General features: G+C 36.0%; 1 protein-coding gene across 3 annotated transcripts in view; it reads left to right on the forward strand.

Moving 5' to 3' along the window:
• klhl5 (kelch-like family member 5) overlaps positions 1–24,234 on the forward strand; it is a 71,281-nt gene extending 47,047 nt beyond the window's left edge. For all 3 annotated transcript variants that reach the window (XM_016444231.1, XM_016444240.1, XM_016444222.1), the window contains exons 4-11: positions 1,922–2,118; positions 6,823–7,035; positions 16,064–16,250; positions 17,614–17,838; positions 19,028–19,190; positions 19,308–19,520; positions 23,140–23,311; positions 23,833–24,234. In XM_016444231.1, the coding sequence (XP_016299717.1) occupies positions 1,922–2,118; positions 6,823–7,035; positions 16,064–16,250; positions 17,614–17,838; positions 19,028–19,190; positions 19,308–19,520; positions 23,140–23,311; positions 23,833–23,889 (1,427 nt within the window). In that variant the 3' untranslated portion in view covers positions 23,890–24,234. The remainder of the gene's footprint in view (positions 1–1,921; positions 2,119–6,822; positions 7,036–16,063; positions 16,251–17,613; positions 17,839–19,027; positions 19,191–19,307; positions 19,521–23,139; positions 23,312–23,832) is intronic.
• The last annotated feature ends 91 nt before the right edge of the window (positions 24,235–24,325 follow it).

The following is a 24,325-nucleotide window of genomic DNA, read 5'->3' on the forward strand; positions in this document are numbered from 1 at the left end:
GACTTCACTTTAAACCTTAAAATAAATAACATTTCTGCAATCGTTTAACCTTTACTTATTAAGTAATGCTTACTTTGATTGTCATGGGCCACAAAAGGCGTTTTCTCCGACATGCTGTGACTGACAATAGAACTATAAAATACACCAAAAACGCAACATAATTACGAAATGAAACAGTTTTATTAGTGCGCTGTAATCCAAATCTTCCGAATCCATAGGACTGCGAGGAACAGACCCGAATCCATAGGACTGCGAGGAACAGACCCAAATCCAAGCCTTTTTTCTGCTATCTGCTTCTCCATCCCGAGCAGCGAGTCCAATGTCCGTAAGCAGCAAAGTCCGCGCTGAGTCTGACTGATGCGCTCTTTACAAATTAAAATGTTGCCGCTTCAAACGACAGGTTTTACGGCAGGATAATCGAACGCTCATTGGCTCTCGCCTGCATTCGTCACAGATTGCACGTCTGCGCTGACTGACGCGCTCTTTACAAATTCAAATGTTGCCGCTTCAAACGACAGGTTTTACGGCAGGATAATCGAACGCTCATTGGCTCTTGCCTGCATTCGTCACAGATTGCGACATGCCGTGTTTCTGGTGAGGTGTGTTTGAATGATGCGCGCGTGACTTCACGAGTTCGCGGAGTGGATCGGGAAAATTATCTGGATAATATTTTCAGCGATTAACAACATAAATTCTGCTCTGGATCACACAAACCTACTGTATTCCGCCAGAGAAGACTGCGGGTGCAACAAATCGTCATTTGGATTACTTTTAGTACTGCTTTTGACATTTTTTGCAATAAATAAATGGTTGTAATTGCATTTATCTGTCTGTCGTGTTTTTCTTATACTGTACAGAAATGTTTAGGTTTATAGGTAGGAGTGGAATTAGCGACTATACAAATATTTTAATGCTATATTATTACTAAAATGGTTATTTTCCTGCGTATTTCGGTCATTTGCGTTTTATCCTTTCATATTCGCTATAAAATTGGTAGGTTAAGGTTTGGGGGTAGGTTAAGGGGTCTAAAAATCTAAATTGCATATTAATAAAATGATAAAAATGCATATTCGCTAGAAAATGGGTAGGTTTAGGTTTGGGGTAGGTTAAGGGGTCTAAAAATCTAAATCGCTTATTGATAAAATGATAAAAAAATGCATTGATACGAATATCTTAATGATATAAAAGATACGTAAATATTTTTACGTTTTTTAGCTAAAAGTACGTAGCGATTTGTACGTTTTAAATGTTGAAATACGTCTAAATTGTACGTTTTAGCATGAATAAAAACGTACAAAAGTGTAACTTACGTTTTGTGCTTGTAAATGTTACATATTAATAATACCTACATATAAACATGAGACCAGGCTGAATAAACAGGGTATGTGCAACTTTGGTGTATAAGACAGCAGGCTAACCGGGTAGCTGTATTTTGTGCGAACGATATAAATCATAATGTGATTTTGTAGAAATTGTAATCAGGTGCTAAAAAAAAAGAGTACCCATTAAAATGTCTTTACATCAAGCACCCGATCATAGAAACAATGCACAATATTGAGATAGTTTTTGGTACTTATACCGGAAATATATATTCTTAAGGACATAAAAACCTCAAATAAAACTCCAGAAAGGTGTACAATATGGGACCGTTAAAAACAGTTGTGGTGCTTAATATTTCTGTGGAAACCATAATAGATTTTTTTTCAAGATTCTTTGGTATATAGAAAGCTAAAAACACAGCGTTTATTTGAAATAGAAATCTTTTGTACGTTTTTACTGTCAATTTTGATCAAATTAATGCATTGTTCTTGAATTAAAAAAATAAATAAATCTTGCTGACCCCAAACCTTAAACCGGTTCTAAATAAATACACAGTCATTAACAGCAATTACACATGGAAAATCTGTCTGTCTTTCTACAGGGCGTTTGGAGTTGAGAGAAGACACAATAGAGAGTTTGTTGTCGGCTGCCTGTCTTCTGCAGCTGTCTGCGGTGGTTCAGGCCTGCTGCAGTTATCTAATGAAACAACTCCATCCCTCCAATTGTCTGGGCATTCGATCTTTTGCCGATGCTCAGGGTTGCCTGGACCTCCATAAGGTGGCACACAACTACACCATGGTGAGCAAACACACACATTCAGAATAGTTACAAACCGACTTAATTAGAACAAATGATATGCTTGCAAAGTCACAAGGAGTTTCTACTCCAGGAAAGTGAATACTAAACCTCTTTGTTTTTTTATCTTCAGTAAGCACCCCTCTCTCTCTGCCTCATTTTTCTTCTTTTATCACTTTTCCTTCATTCTTCTTTGTTTGTCCTCCTCCCAACCAAGCGCACACTGAGGGATTTATCATCTGCAGTTCACCGTGTCAAAAACTTGGAAGAGAATTAGAGGACATTATTGCATAAACTTACAGACATGCTGCTTTTTTTTGTTCGTCCTTCAGTGTGGGCGGCTACCTCAGTGAGTGTGTGTGTGTTTGTATTCATATATAGGTGTCTGTGTCCATCTGGCTGTCTGTGCCTGTGTCTGTGGCTTTATGAGTGGGTAATTGAGCCCGTTTTAACAGCCGTTGAAGCACTGGTGCTGAAAAAGTTCCATGAACAAGGCGAGTGTGTTTAATTGGACATGCTACTGTTCCTCTTCACAAATTTTCCGCTCAGCGTTTGATGTTCCACTGCTCCTGAGGGAAACTCATTCAAGAAAATATAACCCATAATAGCCCGCCCACAGTTCACAACAGGGGGGTTGTCATGGAGACTGCACTAAAATCTTGTATTCCATTTTCCATCAGTGCCTCTGTTTCCTATCTGACTTTCCTTCCCTTGTTTTTATTTCATCCCTCCCTTCCCCCTACAATGCAATGATGTCCAGTTCCATTGTAAATTTGTATTACTGCTCTCTTTCTGATATGTATGGACACGTTAGGTAGCAAATCTGCAGAGAAAGCAGGGAAAAAAAATGCAAAATACAAATTCTAAAACGTGAATGACAGTATAATCATGCATAGTTAATATAGCAAAATAAATATTAATATCAGGGAGGAGAATACATTTCAGAAATCTGGGTCCTAAACAAAAATTACTAGTCTATGCTGTGTGAGTGTGGTATGTCTATGTTGGATAATTGTTATTGTCTCCTATTAAGTTGCTAAAATCAATAAAAATTTTATAAATAGCTTGGGTTAAATGTGATATGATTATAAATGCAATATATATGTATGTATGTATTTGTGTGTGTTGAGTATGTAACTTCTCTTCAAAGTTTGGGATTGGGAAGTTTTTTTTAAGGGGTGGTTGATTGCGATTTCACTTTTTTAACGTTAGTTAGTGTGTAATGTTGCTGTTTGAGCATAAACAATATCTGCAAAGTTACGAAGCTGAAAGTTCAATGCAAACAGAGATATCGTCTTTTAAAATTCTGGTGGTTTAATGCCTACAAAAACGGCTGGTAGGGACTACAACAAGTTACTTCCCAGGTTCGTGACGTCACAAACCCAGATAAACCCCGCCCTCGGGGAAAGGCAGCAAAGGGGGCGAGGCCATGCTGCGCTGCTTTAGAGAAGAGGAAGAGAAAACTAGAGGTGCATGTAAAAATCCATTCATATATGAATCGCGATTCTGTCTTCTAATGATTCTACTGGATTCACAAGTTTCAAAATCAATGTTCTAAAGCAGCGGTTCTCAATACTGTTCCTCGCGTCCCCCTGCTCTGCATCTCTCTCTCTCTCTCTCTTTCTCATTCAGCTCAGCTCCAACAATGAACTGTTACAATTATACACTTATTTTCACATAGCTATGAAAAGCATTAAACAGCTAACCAATCGGAGCCCATCGCCTATTTCTGAGGGTGGGCAGTGCTTAATTTGAACCGGATCCTGTTCCGGAAAATGTCCGATTTTGAATTTTTCGTTCCGGTAATTGTTTTTAAGGATCCGCCATTAGATAGTGACAGTGCGTGCGTGCATATGAGAGCGAGCACATATTTGGAGGTTATGCATTGGTCATATTTTTGACCGTGACCAGTCAGCTTTCTTCAAACTCGCTCTCACTGATGTTTTGTGAGCAGCAGAACGTTTGGAGAGAGTGTAATAATACCAGAAATAATATCAAATAAACTGAACTATTATAATGTATAAACATTATAAACACTATAAACATAGTTACATACGTTAGTATAGCTCACTCCAAAACAAATCATATAAATGTAACGCTATTCAGAACAGAACAAGAATGAAATAAAAATATATAAACCAAAACAAAGTGAAACTGAAAGTACCAGCATTAATTGGGCTCACGTACCTCTCATTTGGCACAAATCTTAATGTTTCTATATTCGCGATGTATTTGAATGAAACTATTATTTATAATGTAGAGGCTTTGTACTTCACGCGTGTTCGTATATCGACAGAAATATAATCTTCACATGAGCAAAAATGTGCTTGGCATACAAAGTGGACCAGTTATACCACGGACTATTTAAATTGACCAGTGTAACCTTTTTTTTTTTGGTTGACTATTTTATTTTGATAATGAACAGACTGCGATGTTTGAGTTGCGAATATGTGGTGTGTGTGTGTGTGTGTGTGCGTGTGTGTGTGCGTGTAAATTGACCAGTGTAACCTTTTTTTTGGTTGACTGTATTTTATTTTGATAATGAACAGACTATGATGTTTGAGTTGCGAATGTGGTGTGTGTGTGTGTGTGTGTGTGAGCGCGCAAGGCGCCGGCGCGATCGAACAACTGAAACATAAAATAGGCTACATCATTTTTGGTCATACCGATAAGAGTAAGACATACTCTTTTCTGCACAAAGTGTTTACTTTTATTTTTGCACACTCAAAATAACAACAGAACATTTGTGATTTTGTAAAATAAAGCAAGGATGCACGTTTAATTATAACTGTTATTTATTTAAGTCAGATATTTTTTGCATATTTATACCTATACTATGATTGAATTTTATTTTTATGAAAACAAATTTTGTTATTTTTAATGTATCTTAGATATACATTTTCCTAAAATCATCCTGGCAACCCATTTTTGACCCAGAGCTGGAAGCTGTGCCCTAGTTAGGTTAATGTAGAAACTTGTGAACGATGCTCTCTATATAATTGTGGCATCACCGTTTAGTGATGTAATTAAATGTTCCGGCAAAACTTAAATTGCATTTTCAGTGTCGGTCACAGCGCCTTTTAATTACGGTTTTGGATCCGGCAATTATTCATTTACAAATTAAGCACTGAGGGCGGGGCTTCACAAAAGCAGGAAATGATCAGCCATTTCTTAGAGAAGGGACAGAGTGGTGTGGAATAAAGGTAAATTATGTGAAAAATAATGCGTTTTTTAAAAAACTAAGCATTATCACATGTTAGACTGCACCCCATAAACACAATCTAGCCTAGAAAAAACCTAACCCTTTAATGTTTTTGAAAATTTGAAAGGAGTCTTTTCTCTGTTTTAATTTGTTTTAAAATGCAATTATTTCCTGTGATGCAAAGCTGAATTTTCAGCAACCATTAGTCCAGTCTTCAGTGTCACATGCTTCTTCAGAAATCATTCTAATATGCTGATTTATTGTTATAAATGTTGAAAACAGTTGTGGTGCTTACTGGACGTAATGCTCAGCCCAGCGGGCTGGGGTTACTAAAATTGAAATGGGGTCTGACTTTTCTGTGTGAGAGTTAAAACGTGTTAAAAGAATGACAGACTAGAAATACGGTTAACAACAGAATGAGTTTACCTGGTTTTATAGTGTTGTTTTAAAGTCTTTTAATGTGAACCTGTAAATACACCATTCTTATTAACCGTATTTCTAGTTTGTCATTCGTTTAACACGTTTTAACTCTCACACAGAAAAGTCAGACCCCATTTCAATTTTAGTAACCCCAGCCCGCTGGGCTGAGCGTTACAGTCTTTTGGTCCAATAAGTAATATCTCTGTCTTATCCGAATTTAATAAAAGAAAATTATTGGTCATCCAATCTTTTACATTTTTAACACACTCTGTTAGCTTAGATAATTTAGAAGTTTCATCTGGTCTTGTTGAGATATATTGTTAGAATACAGTTATTTTGTCCATACCCTAAAAACAGTCCAGTTGTTGAGTCCCAGTGTGAGTGTCCACATGTGTATATACAATCCAAGTTGCTGCAAGTGATCCGGAAAGGTAAGTCCAATGAAATAGAAACTCCACAGTCCGGGTGTGAGTGGAAGCTGTGAATGGCCTCCCGGTATGTTTGCCATGCTGCTCTTTTTATGGGGTTCCTGCTTCCTGTCAGGTGACTAATCACCTGACAGGCCAACCATACAGTTCTTAAAGACATACAAAATATTCATATCTTTTACAAAAAAAAAAAACTTTTGAACTATAGGATGTTTGTGTATTTAATATAGAAATTGTTACTTACTTAGTTATATTTAATCATAATTACTACACATTATGTAGCCTGTATCATGCCGTTATAATATGCTGTTGTTCCACAGTGTTGTTCAACAATGTCCAGTATTATGATAATTGTGTTATTGTACAAGGTTGCACTGCCATAAACTGTGTCGCTGTGGCTAAACATCTACAAGCCCAAACCTGATCTAAACATAACATGCCACTGATCCACCCCTTATATCTGTATGTTCATTTCTTTACTTGGTAGATGCCGTCTGTCACATCGACTTAGAGGAGTGCACACTCACTGTGTTTTGTATGTTGCTATGCTGAAAGGCCATTAGTCATACAGACACATACTCTGATGGTCTATGCTCTGACAACCACATCCTCAAATCCATCAACCAATCCAGATAATCTCTCTCTCTCTCTCCGTAGGAGCACTTCATGGAGGTCATGAGGCATCAGGAGTTTCTGCTCTTGCCTGCATGTGAGGTGGAGAAGCTTTTAGCTTCTGATGACATGAACGTTCCAGAAGAGGAATCCGTGGTAACAGCCCTGCTTAGCTGGGTCCGCCATGATGCTTCCTCTCGTCAATCACAGCTTCCTGCTCTTCTCACTCACATCCGCCTACCCCTGCTTAAACCACAGGTCAGTCAACCATACATCCATCTGTCCATCAGTCAACCTGTCTTTTATTATGCTGTGCTGTTACTTTGTTCAGACAGCTTGATCAGTATACCGTAAATCCACATCAGAAAATCATTAATCTGCATTAATTCATGTATCAGCTAATCAGTTAATTGAAAGATCTGTCAGTAATTCAGTCAGTCAGTCAGTCACAGTAATTAATGTTCCTGTGCTTCTTGAAGTTTTGCAGTAGAATGCTAAACAGTCTCATATTTGATATATTCGGCTCATATTTGTAACATCCCCAGGAACTTTTTCTTTATATACAGCTGTATTTGTCGGTGTGATCCAGTTAATATCAAGTTTTGAAGAGCATAAGAACCATATTTTATTTTTGGAAATTGGCTATCATTGAAAAACTGGACTTATGACACATGTTGAGCTTTGTAAATGCAAACACAAAGTGTGGGGTCATAAATAAATAAATAAAAGAAATTAAAACTTTTATTTAGCAAGGATGCATTAAATTGATCAAACATGACAGTAAAGACAACTATAATGTTACAGAAGATTTAAATATATGCTGTTATTTTGAACTTTCTATTCATGAAAGAATAAATTTCCACTAAATGAGCATATTAGAATGATTTCTGAAGGATCATGTGACACTAAAGACTGGAGTAATGGCTGCTGAAAAATCAGCTTTGCCATCACAGGAATAAATTACATTTTTAAATATATTAAAATAGAAAACAGTTATTTTAAATTGTAATAACATTTCACAATTTTTACTGTTTATTTCTGATCAAATAAATGCAGCTTTGTTAAGCACAAGAGACTTTTTTCAAAACTATGAAAAAATCTTACTGATCCAAAACTTTTCAACAGTAGTGTGTGCTAATACAGATGTGAATGGATAACTAGCATCACATGCATACAGTTGCATTATGTGTCATTTACATGATTTTGGCATTTCAGACAAATTTTGGGGATCGTTAGGGCAAAATTCACCGTCTTTGACCTGAAGGAAAAAACTGACTGCAATAAGCCACATTACTCTTAAAGGGATAGTTCACTTAAAAATAAATATTCTGTCATTTTGTCACCCTCAAGGTGTTCCAGACATATAGGAGTTTCTTTCTTTTGCTGAATGAAAAATAAAATATTTTGAAGAATGTGGGTAACCAAACATTTTTTGGTCCTATCTCTTTAATTTCCATTATGGAATCAAACATGTAATTGCATTCCATTATGAATTGCATTCTGACACATTTTGTGTGTTATTGCATAAAAATGAGCTTGTGTTGCTAGAAGCATTTACCTTTGTGCTCGCGTAGAGCATTTGGCCCTTATAGTATCTGTGGTCTTTATGTGTGTGTGAAGGTCAGTGCTGTTCCGCTGGGCTGTGAGGCTGTGTACTCAATGATGGGATGCATTTGGAGCCTGGAGAGTGTGATAAGGATGTTGTTGTTGTGTCTCTTTCCCTTATCACGTTCTTCCCTTCTCACACACGTACACACACTCCACTGAAAAGTTTTTCTTTTTTTTCTACGTGTTAAAAATACATAAAATACATAAATAAATGTTTGTCTGTTTTAAACAGGTTCGTTATTGCATTGCATTGATCATTTCCTTTCACTGTAAAAACAAAATCAGTTAATTTATGATAAAAAACAGCAGTTGTGGTTGTCATAAAAGAATATGGTACAACTTTTTGCGTTTAATTTCATTAACTGCAATAATGTTAATATACCAAAGTAAATACTACTATACAGAAGGTGTGTGGTGTCATCACCATGGTAAAACACATGACACTAAAATAATGCACTAAAAATTAACTTACCAACATAAAATGTAACAAACATTCCTAATGCACATAACTAATAAGAAAAAAATATTACGAAATTTAAATGAAAAAACATCAAATGTGAAGTGTCACACTGATAATTCTAGGAATGTAGTTTTTGTTACTTACAAAATCTGTACATTTAAAATTATATTACTCTAAAATTATGTCCCAGTAGATCTATTACAGTTTTTCATTGTAATAGAGTAAAGGAAATTACCATTAAGCGATTAAAAGGCTTTTACTTAAGAATTTTTGCAGTCTTTTACTGTTCAAATTATGATATTTTTTCACAGTGTTGATATTGTAATTATGATTATTCACTATGATTTATAGAATTGAAGTATTTTTTGCATTTGTGTTATTGTGTATGGAGCAGTTGCAAATATTTTATGTAGGCTACATATACAAAAGAAGCTGAGAACTGTGTTCCTGAATTACTTTATTGGCTTTCATATATGCCTATTGCTGTAACCTAATGCCTAAACAGTCAACAAAAACAGAATGTAAAACAATGTTATTCACATTTTTAATTATTATACACAAACAATACTAGAGCACACTTGTATAATTAACAAAGCTTGTTAAACTGCAGAACAAATCTTATTTACACCGATTATAATGGGAGTGTTGTAGTTTTTTTCAAATTGCTTACTTGCAGTGTAGTATACATTGTAACATTGGCCTAACTATAGAAATTCCAAAAATTCAGCCAGTGTTTTGGTTGTAAAATTTGTTTCGCATGTCAGGTTTGATGTCTCTTTCACCATTAATTTTTGTGTGCCACGACGATCAGAAGTAAAACATAAAACACACATCTGTGGATTAGACCTCTTAAATCTTGCTCATTACGACTGGTTGTCATTAGAAAACACACATTTTGATGCAACGGGAGCAGACTTGTTAATTTCTGCAGATGTCATTGTAATCTTGGTTATTTATACGATTGTGCAGCCCTACTGCAGTGTTTGATATTATTGTCATGCACTGTAGTCTGTAGGTTCAGGACATGATATTCACATTGATATGCAGTTTAATTGAGCTTCTTTCCAATCGGAGCTCAAAGCTTTGCCCTTTTTTTCCATTTTAAATGCATGATGGATTCCACTGAACTCCCTCTCCTCGCTTTTTCTCTCTTTCTACCGTTCCATCTTCCTCTTCCCCCCTTTTTCTAAGGTGAAAAAAAGAAATATTTCAATAATTCCAGGCGAGCGTTCTCCCACTCGTGGCTGGCTGAGCAGAGTTTGTTCAGTTCCATCTAAATGTAAATCGCAGGTTGTTCTGTGCTTTCCAGTGAAGCAAAAACCTATAAGCCATCGTCCAGCCATCCTAACTCCAGAGCATTCATTTCACTTCACCACGTTTCCTCAGTATTCATCATGTTCAGGGGAGATGATCGATTTTGGTTCATGAGAGATGCACTTGTTCACTCTATGTGACGTGGGCACTTTTATGAAAGAGGTGGAAATGATTAGCTTTTGTTTTTAGTACAAAGAGGAGAAGGAGAAAGGGAGGAGTGGAGATAAAGAAGTATGGGGTTGATGGATGGGGAGTGGGAGGGAGGTGAAAGCAGAGACTGAGGAGGTGGAGGTGGTGTTGTATGGGTGGAATATTCAAGCTCTAACTAGAAAACTGTTTTCTGAGCACAGTGATGGATGTGATTATGGATTCAGTGAGATGGTACTTGATGATGGTTTGCACACACTGATATACATACAGATTCATATCTCAAGCATGGCTGTATAAAACAAATGCTGATGAACTATATCGTTTCATTTCAGGATGTGCTGAATGTGTTGTGTGGCTATCTGCATGCATTTGCACTTGCAAGGTGGTTTGTAGTGTTATTTTAGTATTATTTATATACTATTGTAGTGTTTACTAAGGTGATTGAAGATTATTGAATTAGCTCTTATTTTTATATTTTTAGTTTTCATTTTAATTAAAGTTTTAGTAATTTTGTCATTTTTTTGTCATTACTTTTTTTTTACAGTATATGCCTTTATTTTTATTTTCGTTTTAATAATTTTAGTACTTCAGCATAAACTTATTTCAGTAAATTGTCTTATCAACAATTCTCATTTTCATTTTTATGTTTCAATTTTATATTGGTTTGCACACACGGATATACATACAGATTCATATCTCAAGCATGGCTGTATAAAACAAATGCTGATGAACTATATCGTTTCATTTCAGGATATGCTGAATGTGTTGTGTGGCTATCTGCATGCATTTGCACTTGCAAGGTGGTTTGTAGTGTTATTTTAGTATTATTTATATACTATTGTAGTGTTTACTAAGGTGATTGAAGATTATTGAATTAGCTCTTATTTTTATATTTTTAGTTTTCATTTTAATTAAAGTTTTAGTAATTTTGTCATTTTTTTGTCATTACTTTTTTTTTACAGTATATGCCTTTATTTTTATTTTCGTTTTAATAATTTTAGTACTTCAGCATAAACTTATTTCAGTAAATTGTCTTATCAACAATTCTCATTTTCATTTTTATGTTTCAATTTTATATTTAATATTTATATTTTATTTTATTTTATTTCAGCTAAACAATTTTTCATAGTTTTTAGTTTAAGTTAACAATAACAACTCTAGTATGTACAGGGTTCATTGCAATGCTCACTAAATGTAAGTAAAAAATGTAAGTGAGTAACTTATATTTAACATACACAGGCCACCTGTTGAGTACCCTGGGGTTAGACAATAATTTTCACAGTTCCACTTAAAGGGTTCATTTATCAATTTTTTTTTTAACTATGTTCCAAACCCATATGATTTCTTTAGAAAAATACTCTTTTTATTTTTTGGTGAACTGTTCCTTTAAACCCGGGGTACTCAACAGGCGGCCCATCTGCATTAATTTTGTGTCCCACGTCATGCTGAAGATTAATGTATTTTTATTATAATTTGCACTCAAAAGTAGTGCAGATATTAGGCAGTGTTTGCATCATTTAAATGCAGTTGATACTCCTAACACTTTGCATTAAATGGCAGTTGGTCCTCTTAGTAGAATGAAAAACAACCTTCTATTCAAATTGTGAATAGGTAAAAGCAAGCAAAAAGCGCTCTCTTTACAATGAATGGAGCTGTCATCACGTCAGTGAGTTATAAATATACTTTATTACTATGAAAATACAAGAGATGGCTTGAAGAACACAGATAAACTATACATTGTCCCGTCGTGTGTTTACTGTCTTCATGTTTGATCAGTTAAAGCATTTCTATCTTCTTTTTATTCAGCTACAGCAATATCTGGATGCCTTTGTCCATATTAGGGATTTCCTAGAACATCAGGAGTTCTATTACTACTGTGATGCATATGTGGGGTTTCTGCACGAGTATGAATGAAACAGACATTACATATGTTTAGAGGCTCAGAAATGCACACTCTTTTTCCTATTTTGAGCATAAAAATAATACTTCTCGCTAAAGAAATTTGTGAACTATATTTGCTCAAAAATGTTTTGAGTTTGAACATTCTGAGTTTGTTTTAATACTGAATGTATTTGAATGTATGAATGTATTTTATTTTGCAATAATATAACAAAACAATAAATAATCCACTTTTTTGTTTTAGATTTTTTAATTTTTAATTTCATGTTCAGTATTATTTTAAATAGGCCATGGACAAGCAAGACTGCATTTCTAAATGAGTAAAACTGAAAAATATTGTCTTAAAGTCTTATGGTGCAAATTGTAATTTGTGGCCCTTCGCATGTTATGTGGTTTAAATGTGGCCCCCTTGGCCTCTGAACTTGAGTACCCCTGGTCTAACCTTTGCATTATTGAAATAAAAACTTACAAACCGTCAACTTTAATCGGATTTTTTCACCAGAAATTTATGTGGAAATTTATGTGGTGTGTGGAATTTCCATAATGACTAATGCGATCTACCAAGAACAGTGCAAATTAGCCCAAGTAGCGCACAAATACCAGTAAATTGAGTACCACAAACCTTAGTAAATCATGTTGTGTGATTAATTTAAATACTCACATACATTTTAAGTCTAAAAGGGACACTCCTGCAAATGCATATGCAATAAGATGAGCCACAAAAAAAAATTGTCCCCATGCCTTTTCATCGCTAATTTTTTCACTGCTCGTCTTTGGTAAATCCTGACAGTAGTTTTTTAATGACAGAAGAGGGTTGAAGGTGGCACAAGCTTTTAGTAAATCTGACCCTACAGTACATCGAGTTTCTGTAAAGCTGCCTTGAAATCATGTGTAATGTGAAAAGCGCTACATTTTTACTTGCCATTGGCAGGTGTGGCAAGAAACAAATTTTGGACTGTGGGTATGTCTGTCTGTGATCATACCGAGTGTCTCTATGGGGATATAGCACTGCAGCAGAATACATTAGGCTGTTATTACTGTGGCTATCCAAGACACCCCTCTAATTAAAATGTACTCAATTTACTAGCCAGCTGAGAGAAGATATAAACAAGGCAGATGAGAGGATGAATGTGACGAATGAAGACTCGTTAACAGGGCCACAAGAGATGTCATTTGAAGAGGATTACGGGAAAAAGAGAGACACGAGAGAAAGAAGAATTAAGAATGTCCCGTGTGATGTTTATGTATGAGGTGGTAATGATTTAGAGTTTCATCGAAGTTGTAGCAGGAAACGGGTTGTGTGTGTGAGTGTGTGGCTGTTTTAGCTTCTTAAAGGCTTGTTTGCTCAGGAGTAGTAACCTATATAAGAGTCTCTGCATTCTGTTAGAGGTCCAGAGGGACACTAGCTCTGTCTCTGCCTGGGATTCCCTCCTTTAAAAAAGGAATGTAGGTAGGACCTTTTGTCAGAAGTTTCATCAGAAGCTTGTTTCCTCTCTTCATTGTGTCCCCTGAGTCCTCTCAAGGTCTGAGGAGCTGGGAAGGATTCACTACTGTCAGGTTATCAAAGTGTGTCTTTAAGTGGAGGGTAAGGGTTTGGTTTGGAACCCAGTTTATTATGTAGCTCTTTGCGGCTGTGGCATTAAAGATTTCCTGTCAGAAAATGTGCTATGTTATTGGAAATCTGAAAAATGTGATATTTTATTACAAATGTGTTTTCAGGTTGTGTGTGCCAGAAGTAAGCTCAAAAGACTTTACATTTTCTTTTGAGTTTTTTTCCCCCTCAAATTAGATTTTTTTGAGAAGTCTGAAGGTCAGTGACCAATCAGGAATTGTGTGGCATGTGCTTATTTATTTATCATGGTTTTCACAAAAATATCAAGCACCACAACTGTTTTCAACATTGATAATAAGAAATGCTTCTTGAGTGCCAAATCAGCATATTAAGATGATTCCTGAAGGATCATGTGATACTGTAGGCTGGCGTAATGTGTAATGAAAATTCAGCTTTGCCACAGGGATAATTGCATTTTAAGTCATTGTAGATTGTAATAATATTTCAAAGTGTTATTGTTTTTATTGTATTTTTTGTAAAATAAACGAGCCTCTTTAAAAAAAAACTTATCAATAGCAAATTTTTGATTGTTAGTAGGGGTTAACGATATGTGTTTTTCAGGGCCAATACCGATTATTATAGATCAAGTAGACCGATAACAGGTATTTTAAACCGATGTACTGTATGTCTGATGTAAAAGTGAAAATTATTGTAAAAATTAAGATTAACAAGGACAAAAACTTTCTATTAAATTCTTTGAAATAAATGAATCAGCAAATTTGAAAATGACCGATACCAATAACCATAAAAATGCTTAATATCGGCGCAGATAATCGGTCAACCCCTAATCGTTAGTGTATATTAGTAGAACGGTTATCTGAAACAATACTTTTTCACCCATCATTTTTTTTGTAAATCAACATAAAATACATCCATTTATAAAAATGTATAATTTATTTAAGGATGAAGGCTTTACATTTTCCATTTTTATAAAGTATATTTTAACCCTCTTTTTAGTCTTTTCTTTGCATGTAGGAGCTTATGAAAATTTTAATGCAAATTTTCCCCAGCTCGAAGTTCCTGAACTTCAGTTTTTAGGTCATACCACAGATGTTAAAATGGATTTAAGCCTGTTTTTTCATAGTTTTTGCTGAGTGCTTTGGAACATTGTCCTGCTGGAAAATTAGTATCCGCCATAAACTTTGGCTGAAACATGTGTTCCTCAATAATGTTATCTACTTAGCTCTTTTCATGTTGTTCTTGACGCCAAACTTGTCAGTTCCCCCTGCTGAAAGCAACACTAGAGTATGATGTTGCCACCACCACCATGCTTGCTGGCTGGTCATGGTGTTAGCTGTATGTACTGTAGAGCTTTATTTGGTTTGTGCCAAACAGACCTCAAATGAAACCTTATTAGACTGAAATTTCTTCCAGAATATTTTAGTTTTGTCACGGGGATTCTGACAACATCCAGCACTGATGCAATGGCAGTTTTCAAGTTTTCTTCTTGCCACTCCCTTGCAGATGCCAAATCTATGATGAGATTGTTAATGACTGGACTGTTTTGTTCATTTCAGACAAATAATTCTGCAACCTGTCAGTGTTGTGGCTAGAGTCTAAGTCACCTCTCTTACAAATACCTTTCCTGTCTGAAAGGTTTAAAGTTTTTAGCTAATCTTAAAGCTAATCTTCTTCGGTATGAATCAACATCTTGAAGTTGGCAAGCAGCTCCTTGGTCTTTATGACACCATGACTGATGGGATTTAATTTTTTAGAGAAGCAGTTGAACAGCAGTGGGTTTATGGTAAACACGAAGGTGCCCTGAAGTGAGCGGAAGTATATTCTATAACAGTTTATCCTGCTGAGATAAAAAATAAGTAAACAAAGTTTTAAAAAGTACATTTTGCAACAATTGAATGGTTATGCTGTAGTGAGTTGTGAGTGAGTTTGGGGCATGAGTTTGTTTTGCCCAACCAATGACAGGTAGGGAAAGTGTTTGGGCAGTTTTTTGGGAAGTCATTAATTTCGGAGTTTCATTTAGTAGTTCAACCAGTCAATAAAATCAGTAATCATTGATAATGAAAATAATCCATAACAATTTCATTGCTGATTAATTGAGTCTGCACATTGTGTACAGAAAACTTTTATTCTACATGCAATACAAGTACAAAAAAAATGGTAAGCAACCAGGCTATCAGGGAAATTGCTTTGAGAAGATATTCCCTCCTCTAAATATATTGATTTCATAATGTGTAGTTTTTGGCGCTATTGGCTAATACAGTTATTGTCTGTTCTTAATGCAGTTTTTAGCTGATATGGAGGCAAATCCATTGCTAAGGGACAGTGTGGAGTGTCAGCGGCTGGTGATGGAGGCCATGAAGTATCATTTGTTGCCAGAGAGAAGGCCGCTTCTCCAGAGCCCGAGGACACGTCCACGCAAGGCCACTGTTGGGGCACTTTTCGCCGTGGGTGGCATGGATGCCACAAAAGGTATTCCTTTCATATCCTTTTTTGTTGTTTCTAAAGTTCTATATTCCTAAGCTAAAAGTATGTGGGTTGATAACAAGGTAGCCCCCCATTTCTCCCTTGTTCATTCTCTTTGTCTTTATCCATTAGTGCAATGGAATGCCCGAGACATAACCATTTTCACTGGATAACCTTGAGTCTTTTGAATTAATGGTGCTTTAAACATTAAGCATTTTACACGTGAGTAGGTCAAAAATGAGACAAAAGTTTGTATTTAAATGAGTGTTGTGTCCTCAGTATGGTGAAAGGTCTGATCTGTTAAGTACTTGCAGATGTGCTCTTTCAATAGGAAGGCCTGAATTATGCATTACTGTATGCTCAGTGAGGCTGAAGGTGAATGGTATTAACTGAATTCAGAGCTGTGTTGTGTTAATGGTGAATCATATAGGTGATTCATATGATTCATATTTTGTATTGACTGGTGTATAGAGAGCCATAGTGACAGCCCAATTTGTTCCATTCCTGTTCTTCATTGGGACTTCATAATAGGCCTATTTCTCAAAGAGTTCCAAGGCATGAACCAAACCACCAAGCTCTGAGATGAATCGCAGCATTACAGACTTGAATTAGAAGTAAAAAGTATTTAAAAATCAGAGAAAGACTATATGAAGTCCATTGGAACTTTGCAAACCATGAAACGGCAAAGTAATTTAATTGAAAAAAAAAAAAAAAATCAAATAGCTATATCCCAAAAATGGTGTTTAAAATTGTAGGGAGACTGATTTTTATTATAAAATTTCTAATGCGGCATTTGTGTGATTTCACTGCTAGCCTTTTTGTTGTGGTTCTCATTTCTATGGTATTGACAACTTGATGCATTCTTTATGGGGAAAGTGAATTGGATTTTTACTTCTGCCACTGAACGTTGCACTGGTCTGTAAAGGGGCAGAACCAGATTTACAAGGTTTTATGAAGAAGTTCTGTAGCTTCCCTACTGATCTCTACTATAGCTTCCTTAATCTTACTCATTCTTACTAATCTTGCTCAGCAATTACAGTCAGTTTTTTAGAAGGCAAAACTAGCTGAATTGCTAGAAAAGAAGCATGGAGACTTCTGCTTCCACAGTTTGGCCCATAGGGCTTTATACTTCCTGTTGTTTGTTTCTTATCTTAACTTATTAACACAGATGATATTTCTCTTAAAAACAGGGTCGACTTTTTAATGTGTCTCTCTTTTGTGCTTCATCTGTACCCAGAATGCCTAAACCGCCTTGAAATGAGAAAAATGTATCTTTATATTAAGACTTGTTAAGTTTTTTAGTGAATGTGTTTTGTTTATAAATATATTTTAATCTTTGCATTTAAACTGATTGTAATTGTTTTTAAAGGGGCCACTAGTATTGAGCAGTACTGTTTACGGAGGGACACATGGCGGCAGGTGGCTGTCATGAGTGGAAGAAGGCTGCAGTTCGGCGTAGCGGTTCTTGACGACCGCCTGTATGTGGTTGGGGGACGAGATGGCCTCAAAACTCTCAACACAGTGGAGTGTTACAACCCCCGCAGCAAGAGCTGGAGCGTCATGCCCCCCATGTCCACGCACAGACACGGCCTGGGTGAGGAATGACATTATAACATTTTCATTTAGTATTCTCATTGAACTTTTCATAATAATTCTCATTAATTGCTTCACACAATATTTAGAGCTCTATGAAATCATTTTTTTCTTATTTTTTTTCCAAATTTTGTGTTTTCTGTTTTAATTTTCCTGGATTCTGTGTTTTAAGATTTTATACAAATTTGTTATCAAAAAACAATGTGTTAGACAAACATTGTGATTGTGTGATATTCCTTTAAAAACTAATGTTTTAATAAACGTTATTATTGTTATTATTTTGAGAATTACTGTCACGAATCCGGTCCATGAACTTCCGTCTGCTAGCCATCAGAGGTCACCCTTTCCATTTTCATTGACTCTCGCACTACACACTGTTGCATATCATCCCGGACTACATATCCCATCATTCATTGCACTGATTGCGCACAGCACTGATTGCACACAGCTGTTTCATATCACTCACTCACTATTTAACACTCACTCTGATCCCTTCCCTCGGCCGAGTATTGTTTAGCACTTATCAGTTGATAGCTACACTACAGAGCCCTCGTTAGCCTCCTAGCCTAGCCTAGTCTTGCCTGTTTTCTCGGTTTCTGATCTTCGCCTGTTTTCCTGGATTTACCCCTTTAGTCTTGCCCCTTTTGACTCTGTTCGCCGTTCGTTGACCTTCGCTAGCCCTAGGATTATTCTTGTGTCTTGCCCGCCATATTCCTGTTTGCCCTTGTTCGACCCTGCCTGTGTTTCTGACCTCTCTGCTTAATAAAGCCTGCACATGGATCCGCATGTCTCACGTCTTGTCAGCCCCGTTACAATTACATTCTGCTGTACAATATTAATATATTTCTGTCATAATTTCTTCAAGTAAAACCAAACTCTTATTTTGACAAGTTGTAGTGAAGACTTTTGGTTTGTGTGTATTTGATAAAACTTTTATTTATTCACACAAAACGCACAGAGCATGCTTTTTGTGGTTTTATTTTAATAGACGCTCTATTTATTGATTTAATGACATTCCATGTTACACTGTATATTCTATGTTTATGACTGGATTCTGTGCTAAAAGTTTACACATCACAAAAAGCATAAAGCCTCACATGATTTTTTCAAGCATATTAGACTTGTAGAATCTTTAAAAGCCATATGAGGGCTTATGTGTGATCTCTGATCATTTGTGTGTATGTTTGTAGGCGTTGCAGTGTTAGAAGGCCCCATGTATGCAGTGGGAGGTCATGATGGTTGGAGTTATCTCAGCACGGTGGAGCGCTGGGACCCTCAAGCTCGCCAGTGGAGCTTTGTTGCATCCATGGCAACACCTCGAAGCACTGTGGGAGTTGCAGTGTTAAACAGCAAGTAAGCATTGACCGCATAAATCTGTGCTTCTAACTGAACAGACTCCATATCTGCCATTAAAATGCTGTTTGTCTGATTAATCTATAATGTTCTGCTTTTTCTGTCTCTTTTTTTAAGGCTGTATGCTGTGGGTGGTCGTGATGGAAGTTCATGTCTGAAATCAGTGGAGTGTTTCGATCCTCACACCAACAAATGGAGCAGTTGTGCTCCCATGTCTAAACGCAGAGGCGGTGTTGGTGTAGCGACGTGGAATGGTTTTCTGTATGCTATCGGTGGCCATGATGCCCCAGCTTCAAGCTTAGCATCTCGACTGTCAGACTGCGTCGAAAGGTAAGAGGACCAAAATCAAAAGGTCAGGAACAGGGTCAACATTTAAGGGCACAAGCCTTATTGTTGTCAACAGAAGAGGAGCTTTAAAAGGCTTCCTGTAGTTTTTTGCCAAAATAAAAGCTTGATGTTTTAAAAATTTATAAATTAAGACAGATATTATAGGCCATAAATAATAATATTGCAATTTTACACTTTTACAGTAATTTTTCATTAAATTAGTCTTATTATATTATTTTTGGTTACACTTTATTTTTAGGTGTCCTTGTTACAGTGTAATTATATATTTAAGTAATATTAATTAACTACATGTACTTACCATATGGTTAGTGTTAGGATTAGGGTTTGGCTTAGGGTTACTTGCATGTAATTATGCATCATTTATTGTTATTATAATGGTAAGTACTTGTAACATGTGTAGCAAGGACACCTTAAAATAAAGTATTTTTTTATTTATAGTAATAGTAGAATTTTTTTCTTTTTTTTCCATATCATTTTCCATTTTTAAAAATGTTTTCTTGTAGTATTACAAATCGATAAGCCTATTTATTTGTCAGTTTATTTGTGAGACTTGAGACCTATTTTTGGGTCACAACCCACCAGCTCAGAAACTCCGAGAAACCTCAAAATTTATGATTTTTTTCCCAAAGAAAGACAAGAATGTTCTCAGGTTGTGTAAATGGGAAATGCCAGTATATGTCGTTAAATATAGTCATATGCTATGGTTAGGTCTGAAAGCCCAAGGAGAACATCAAGAAGACAATACAGAAATCCCAGAACAAATGTGTTTACATCAAAGTGCTACAGATGAGTTCCTAAAGAGAAACTGACTCAATGAGTGCTGTACAAACTTGTAGTGCAGGTTAGTGAAGGGTATGAGGTTTTTCCCCTAATTGTTTCACAGCCGAGAGTGAGTCAGAGGATGTACAATCTGATAGTTTTCTGACATTCAGTGCCATATGTTCTTCTTTTTTGTCTGTCATTTAGTGAGCATGTGTCATAAAACCACCCATTTTGGCACAGCTTCATTCTCACCACTGATCAAAAGACATGCAAATATTTAAAAACACACACAAAAAAAACAACAACAACACAAACTTTAAAGTTGCAGCTTTGCAGGAAGGTGGAGTAAATGTGGATTTATTTATATATATTATTTATTATATGTTGAACTTACGTTTTTAAAAAAGGCACTACAGAGCGTGACCTCGGGAATCTCACATGCTCATGACTGCCACTTAATACATGAAGTATGTTCCCTTTCATGGGAACTTCGAACTGCGTCCTCTAGGGGTCGCTATGGGGAACGCCTCGTCGTGACCCGTGTCTGAAGCATACATTGAAAAAGCACCAACTCGTTGGCCGGCGACAGCCATGACATCACTACCGGTGCGACTATAGTATAAATAGGCGCCGGGAGCACCGTTATTGAAAAAAATTATATCGCAATACATATTGATATTGAATTATTGTCCAGCCCTAGTTTTATGCATGACATTGTGAAGAAAGACTTTTTATCTTAGTGAGTTTCTAAATAAATGAAGAGATAAAAGCTTTTCTCTGAGAGAAGGAACACTGTGCTCCACAACATTTAGATTTTATGAGCTGCTTCATGTTGTAAGTACATTTAGCTAACGTCAGCCAACTGGGATCGTTTTTCTGGGTGGTTAGTAGGCCTCTGAGTGTGATTTCCACTTGGTCATGTTTTGAAATGTATTAGGATTTTCATGTGACTGACTCGTGCTCATCATCTTCTCTCATCTGCCTGTCTCTCTGTCTGTCTCTTGGATCTTTGTTTAAAAGAGCTATCTGTCTGCTGAACATTTCCTGCACCTAGACTGCTCTCAGTCTCTGCCAGTCAACGTTTGCTTGGCAGGTCCTTCACTTCTGACAGAACAGAGGCACAGATGCACATTTCCTACCTGTATATTTTATGTGTGTTTCGGTGCACAGTTTTGCTCATTACAGATTTTGTAATGTTTTTGAAACCTTTTATGCTCACCAAGACTGTATTTCTTTGATTAAAAATACAGTAAGAATGGAATTATTGTGAAATATTATTACATATTATTATTATTATTATTATTAAATATTATGTATTAATTTAAAATAATTTTCTATTTTTATACATTTAAGATGTAGTTTATTACTGTAATGGCAAAGCTGCATTTTCAGCATCCATTACTCAAGTCCAACATACTTTGGACTGGAAAGAAGATAATTTTTTGAAATATAAATATTTTGTAATGTTATTAAGGTTTTTAATGTCACTTTTGATCAGTTTAATGCATCATTGCTGAATAAAAAAAAAATCTTTAACCAAACTTTTGAATGGAAATTTTGTATGACCAATGTTTGTCAACCCACCCTATACTATATATTGTAGGGGTGTTTATTTAACTATGGGCATTGTGGACCTTTACAAAAATATATATATATATATTGTATTGTGTTTAATATAGAATTATGTGGTGGAAATAATATTGGTAGAAAGTACATTTGTAACATTTATAGAATAAAACAGCCAATTCATTTTTTTTTTTTGCTGTGGCTAATTTCAAAACTAGCATTTTATGTATCCAAAATACGAATAATTAAAGGGTTAGTTCACTAAAAAAATGAAAATTAGCCTGTGATTTACTCACCCTCGAGGCATCCTAGGTGTATATGACTTTCTTCTTTCAGACGAATCCAATTGGAGATATATTAAAAATTGTCCTGGCTATTCCAATTACCATGAAAATGGTACATCAATATCATGTTACAAAATTTTTTCGTTCATGAATTATAAAAATTTAAGTTTGGATCGTGCACTTTCATGTCTATGTTCAAAAATGTGAGTGACAGTTAAGGGGTTAATAATAGTGAGTAAGTTGTACTTGATATTAGAGCAGTAAAATTACTTAAAATGTGTTCGTGCCGTTTGTTACCAAAATTTTTTTAAGTAAATCTTACTGGTTATTTTTTTCAGTGTGGGTTTAGTCATACAATCCAATTTGAAGATGTCTGCACACCCATGAGTGATTTGTTAGGGTATTTAAATCTATTATTTATAAATAATAATGGATTTGTGTGCAGTTTTTATATGGGATCCTGGACCACAAAACCAGTAGCATGGGTATATTTGTAGCAATAGCCAACAATACATTGTATGGGTCAAAATGATCAATTTTTCTTTTATGCCAAAAATCATTAGGATATTAAGTAAGTTCCTGTTCCATGAAGATATTTGGTAAATTTCCTATTGGAAAAACTTAATTTTTGATTAGTAATATGCATTGCTAAGGACTTAATTTGGACAACTTTAAAGGCGATTTTCTCAATTTTTAGATTTTTTTGCACCCTCAGATTCCAGATTTTCAAATAGTTGTATCTCGGCCAATTTTGTCCTATCCTAACAAAACATACAGTACATCAATGGAAAGCTTATTTATTAAGATGATGTATAAATCTCAATTTCAAAAAAATTTGTGGTCCAGGGTCACATATGGGTTTGTTGCCAGAAAAACCAACTTATTTGGCACTTGAGATTCAGAGAGGGCAGAGTCTAGTGGAATATAAATGTAGTTCATATTTGTAAATCAACATGGCTGATTTTAATCTGTTTGACCTCTTCTTTCAGGTATGACCCAAAGACAGACATGTGGACAGCAGTTGCTCCCATGAGCCTCAGCAGAGATGCTGTAGGGGTGTGTCTTCTGGGGGACCGTCTTTATGCTGTCGGTGGTTATGATGGTCAGGTGTATCTAAACACTGTGGAAGCTTACGACCCCCAAACCAATGAGTGGACACAGGTAAACACATACAGTTCGTGTTTGTCCATCTGCCTGACTTCCCTTTGTGTCGCATGTGCAAGTAACAGCTCCGTTTTCTGTTACGGTGTGATTCTGCCTCGTTCCTCCTGGTGCTGTTTGTTTACAGTGCTGTTTGTTCATTATGTAAATGCAGGGCCTCCATCATTTTGACAAAAGCACAGCTCTTCTCTGCATCACAGTGTCTGTTATTACCTTGCTATAGCAACCGGCTGATTTCTCCTGGGCTTCATTTCTCGTTATGTTTTTAGGCGACGTTTCCTTCGCCCACATGCTGAGAGTTCATATTGTTTCGTTTGTAAGAAACAAGCCTCGGGATGTGTGTGGGTAACGATGTATGTTTGTGTACGTTAGCGGCAGAGAGAGCAATACAGCAGCGTGTGTGTTGACAGAGAGAAATTGATTCATCATTGAGAACATCAATCCCATAAATGCACTGCCGCAGATGCCATATGTGAAGCTGTATCCGTTCTCTCTAATTGAGATTTGTGTTTTTGTTCTAGGTGGCGCCGTTGTGTTTAGGTCGAGCCGGGGCTTGTGTGGTTGCGGTGAAGCTTTGAAATGCCTCCTGCTGTCGATCATCTCCATGGTGACCGTCTTACAGTGTAAGCCTCCAGTGCTCTGGTTGTTGTGTCTCCAGACAGATCTGAGCATCTGCTGACCAGAGCAGAGAAAATCACTGACATACAGCTGAATACTCAACTGTGGTCTTCCTTTATGACTTCTAGTATGTATTTATCTATTAAAAGCAGTTTATTTTATAGCTGTGCACATCAAGAGCAAGACTTCCTCTTGTCCGTCTCTGATGGGTTTATTCAATTTAATGCCCATGTCCATCCATTCATCTATCTATCTATATATCCCTCCATGTTTCATGTTTCCTATACACAGTCACCACCATTATATATTTATATATGTATGTATATATACAGTATATATATATATGAGCAATATCACTCGAGTACGAGAGCGATACCGGCTCTATATAACAATGCG

Source organism: Sinocyclocheilus anshuiensis, unplaced genomic scaffold, assembly GCF_001515605.1.
Source record: "Sinocyclocheilus anshuiensis isolate Anshui unplaced genomic scaffold, SAMN03320099.WGS_v1.1 scaffold85, whole genome shotgun sequence".
In the NCBI taxonomy this organism is placed as follows: domain Eukaryota; kingdom Metazoa; phylum Chordata; class Actinopteri; order Cypriniformes; family Cyprinidae; genus Sinocyclocheilus; species Sinocyclocheilus anshuiensis.